Raw genomic sequence first — 4064 nt, forward strand, 5'->3', positions numbered from 1 at the left:
GAGGTTTACCTAGGATGAACATTACAGACCTCTCTCATCTTTTTAAGTGGGAGAACTTGCACAATTGGTGGCTGACTAAATACTTTTTTGCCCCACTGTATATATATATTTGTATATATTTATATAAATATATACAATTTCAGAATCAAACAGAGCACTCTCATAATAACGTAACACTATCAGAGACTGGATATATCTATCTATATATATATATATATATATATATATATTTTTAGCACAATTATATATTATATTAATGGTTTTATGTTCTGTAATTGTGACCTTCAAAATAAACCAAACTGAAGCAAAACTTATAAAATCCTTTCACTTTATTTCTGTGTCTCCCCTCGTGCAGACACCAGACAGATTTAAAACTTTAATAACATTTCATAGTTAAGAACATTCTCATTGAGCAGCATTCAGTGATCACGTCAATGATTTTTAAAAACAACAATAAATTAACATTAATTGCACTTTTCATTGCAGACGGACCTAAAAACACAGAAACTGTCTGTAGAGTGTTTCCTGCAGACATGATGTCTCTGCTCACATGTGGGTCCGCTGTAACGTGGACTCACATGTGAGCAGAGACATGTCTCCCTACATGTGAGGAGACATGTCTCTGCTCACATTTGGGTCCGCTGTAACGTGGACTCTGACAGCCGGTTGGGAAACAAAGAGCCGATAAACTGTTGAGAAATCTGCAAATATTCAGAATCAGTTCACGGCTTAAAGCTGTTTCCAAAGGCAACACATATCAAATATATCCAGACACGAGCTGCAAATAAATATATCAATTAAATTAATCTGCAGATTAGATTCTAGATTATTGATTTGTTGCATAAAACAAAGAAAGATGAGCATCTCAGCATGGGTTTAAATGTGGGTTTTTGTCAAAGACATTCACAGAGAACAGCAGCAGTTCACTATTTAACAGGATAGCATTTTGCATGAAAAGTTTTATACAAAACAAGATTCCTGCAACATTTCTAGATAAAAACCAAGTTATTCTTCATGCAGAAGTGGCAGAGATGCAGTTTTAACCTCTTAAATGCTGCCTTTCTCTGTTAATGAGAGAAAATTGACATAAAATTGACATTTAATACTGAAAACACGAAGCGAGAAGACGCCGTTTGGTTGCAGATATTTCTCAGTGAGGATTGGTCGGTAAAGTCATGTGACCTCCACTTCCCGTCAGTAGTCATGTGAACTCCACTTCCCGTCAGTAGTCAGGTGACCTCCACTTCCCGTCAGTAGTCAGGTGACCTCCACTTCCCGTCAGTAGTCAGTTGACCTTCACTTCCCGTCAGTATTCAGGTGACCTCCACTTCCCGTCAGTAGTACGGCCCTGTGTTCTCGTACCTGGCGTAGCTCGGCCAATCAGGAAGGATCCCATGAGAGCAGGAGGGGCTGCCGTACCGGTCGAAGTGAACCCCGAAACCAGAGGCGTTATCGGGGCATCGGGTCTTCTTTGAGGCCAGCACGATGTGGTAGTTCTGGCCCTGGTTGCTGTCCCAGAACTCCTGCCCGCCCCCCGTCTGAAAACACACCGCAAACTCCCCTGTCTGGAGGCGGGGGGGCAGCAGGAAGGAAAAGGAGAAGGAGTCGCTGCCGGAACTCGGGTACGAGTCCCTCTCAAAGTCACAGTCCAGGTCTCGGTGAGACCGCCAGCCGTCCATCGAGAGGCGGAGCTTCACGGCTTTCTGGAAGCAAACGTTCCTGACGCGCACCGAGCCACTCAGAACCCCCCCGTCCAGAACACAGTGGTACAAACACACCTGGTCCGAGTCCAGCCGGCGCCGGAAACTAAGGTAGTCCAAGGCCGGCGGGTCGAAGTCCAGAACCAGAGAGTCCTGAGGAGATGAACTGAAACTCTGACGGACCCTAAGAGAGTTCTTAAGGTCCTGAGAGTCCAGAACCAGAGAGTCCTGAGAGTCCAGAGAGTCCTGAAGGTCCAGAACCAGAGAGTCCTGAAGGTCCTTAAGAGAGGAACTGAGCCTCTTCCGGACCCTCCGAGGGATCCGGACGTCGCTGAGCGGACAGAAAACCTTGACCCGAGTCAGAGCGAGACCCCGATGATCTGCAAACGTCACCTGCTTCTTCTTCTTCCCGGACTCCTTCCTGCAGGATGGTTCCTCCGGAGACGCTTCCCGAGGCTCAGAAGACGAGATGTAGAGGAAGTCTTCTTCTGAGGAGGAGGAGGAGGAGGGGGACAGGAAGAGAGGCATGATGTCCACCGGCATGATGGGGGGGGGGGACTGAGGGAGAGAGGACAGGGTTACTATTCTATATAGACTTTTTAAATGCAAAACACGGGACAATAAAACCAGACTTAAAGCCAGACTGAACTCAAATGAACCTGGTCCCTCCAACATGACCTCAGTCTGGATCAAACTACAGTTACAGCTCTTTACTTTCTACCTTTGGACTGGTTTATAGAAACGGACGGGTTGCCAGGTCAGATGACATGTTTAATGGTCCATATGAAACCCTTATAAACCTTAAAAGGGCTGAATATTAAGGAACTAGAATTGGGTAAATTGTAATGTATTTTAGTTTCTGCTGTACTCAAGGTTTGATTATAAATGTAAAATAATCTGTAGAATAAATGTTTAGCAAAAACTTAGCTTCCAAAATGTAGAAGTATAAAGTAGTACAGAAGGGAAATACTCGGGTAGTACCTCCAATTTATACTTAGGTAAATGTACTTAATAACTTTACAGCACTGCATATATTCAACATTAAACACGACATTAATAATTTTAAAAAAAACTTTAAATGTTCCCAGAAAATCTTCCCAGAGTTCCCACCTTACAGAACCTGCCCAGCAGCGGACCGGAAGGGGTTTCACCTGCAGCCGCTCTTGAGGATCATGACGCGGCGTTCCCTCTGATCTGTCGCTCGCGAGGAGTGTTTCTTTTTTTGAGTCTCGAGCTATGCTCGAGGCCACAGAGAGGGACACACCGGCTTCACGTGAACACCTGCAAGCAGCCAATCCGAGGCCGAGCTGCCGGAGTGATCGACGCGTCAGAGGGGCGTGACGCGAGTAGTATGGAGGCTCATTGGTGTCAAAATTAGATGTAACGGGATTTCTAATTGACAAATATTACGCAAATTTCCACTCGTTATTATACATCAACATGTTGACTGAATTACAACTTATTTTTATATTATTTATTTTTGCTTTATAACAAAAGGGATATCAATCAAAAGTGAAATGTAAAAGTACTGTAGTTAGCTTAGAGGCTATTTTCTCATTAGCATTGAAGAATGTTCATGAAGAATATTACTATAGAAAATCAAAATAAGCACAAATGTATTTATTACAAGCTTTATTTCCAAGCCATGTTTATTCATTTCAAAAGCACATATACACTTTGTTAGCGTGTGTATTAACATGTTTTAACTGAGATGCCCTCAGGGTCACACATTCATTCACGTCCCGACAGAGATTTAAAACTCATCCTGATGAACGTTATCGTACGACACGGAGAGTTAAATGACGTGAATTTAGTTCTGCGAATATTTGCTCAGGGTTACACACCGTGTGTCCCTGAACAACGCACCGTGTGTACCTGAACAATGCACCGTGTGTCCATGAACGCATCGTGTGTCCATGAACAACAATGCACCGTGTGTCCCTGAACAACAATGCACCGTGTGTCCCTGAACAACAATGCACCGTGTGTCCATGAACGCACCGTGTGTCCATGAACAACAACGCACCGTGTGTCCCTGAACAACGCACTGTGTCCCTGAACAACAATGCACCGTGTGTCCCTGAACAACAAGCACTGTGTGCCCTGAACAACAATGCACCGTGTGTCCCTGAACAACAATGCACCGTGTGTCCCTGAACAACAATGCACCGTGTGTCCCTGAACAACAACGCACCGTGTGTCCCTGAACAACAACGCACCGTGTGTCCCTGAACAACGCACTGTGTGTCCCTGAACAACAATGCACCGTGTGTCCCTGAACAACAATGCACCGTGTGTCCCTGAACAACGCACCGTGTGTGTCCCTGAACAACAATGCACTGTGTGTCCCTGAACAACAACACA

The 4064-nt window shown here is 44.6% G+C and overlaps 1 protein-coding gene across 1 annotated transcript; it reads right to left on the reverse strand.

The window, feature by feature from the left end:
• Nucleotides 1-330: 330 nt before the first annotated feature.
• On the reverse strand, nt 331-2950 carry LOC104965930 (protein phosphatase 1 regulatory subunit 3B-like). The gene is made up of 2 exons (XM_010795002.1): nt 2811-2950; nt 331-2258 (listed from the first exon to the last, which is right to left on the reverse strand). The coding sequence occupies exon 2, from the start codon at nt 2241-2243 to the stop codon at nt 1335-1337; it is 909 nt and encodes a 302-aa protein (XP_010793304.1). The 5' UTR covers nt 2244-2258; nt 2811-2950; the 3' UTR covers nt 331-1334.
• Nucleotides 2951-4064: the final 1114 nt, after the last annotated feature.

The sequence above is a fragment of the Notothenia coriiceps genome, unplaced genomic scaffold, assembly GCF_000735185.1.
Source record: "Notothenia coriiceps isolate Sejong01 unplaced genomic scaffold, NC01 NC01_scaffold00002132, whole genome shotgun sequence".
Classification (NCBI taxonomy): domain Eukaryota; kingdom Metazoa; phylum Chordata; class Actinopteri; order Perciformes; family Nototheniidae; genus Notothenia; species Notothenia coriiceps.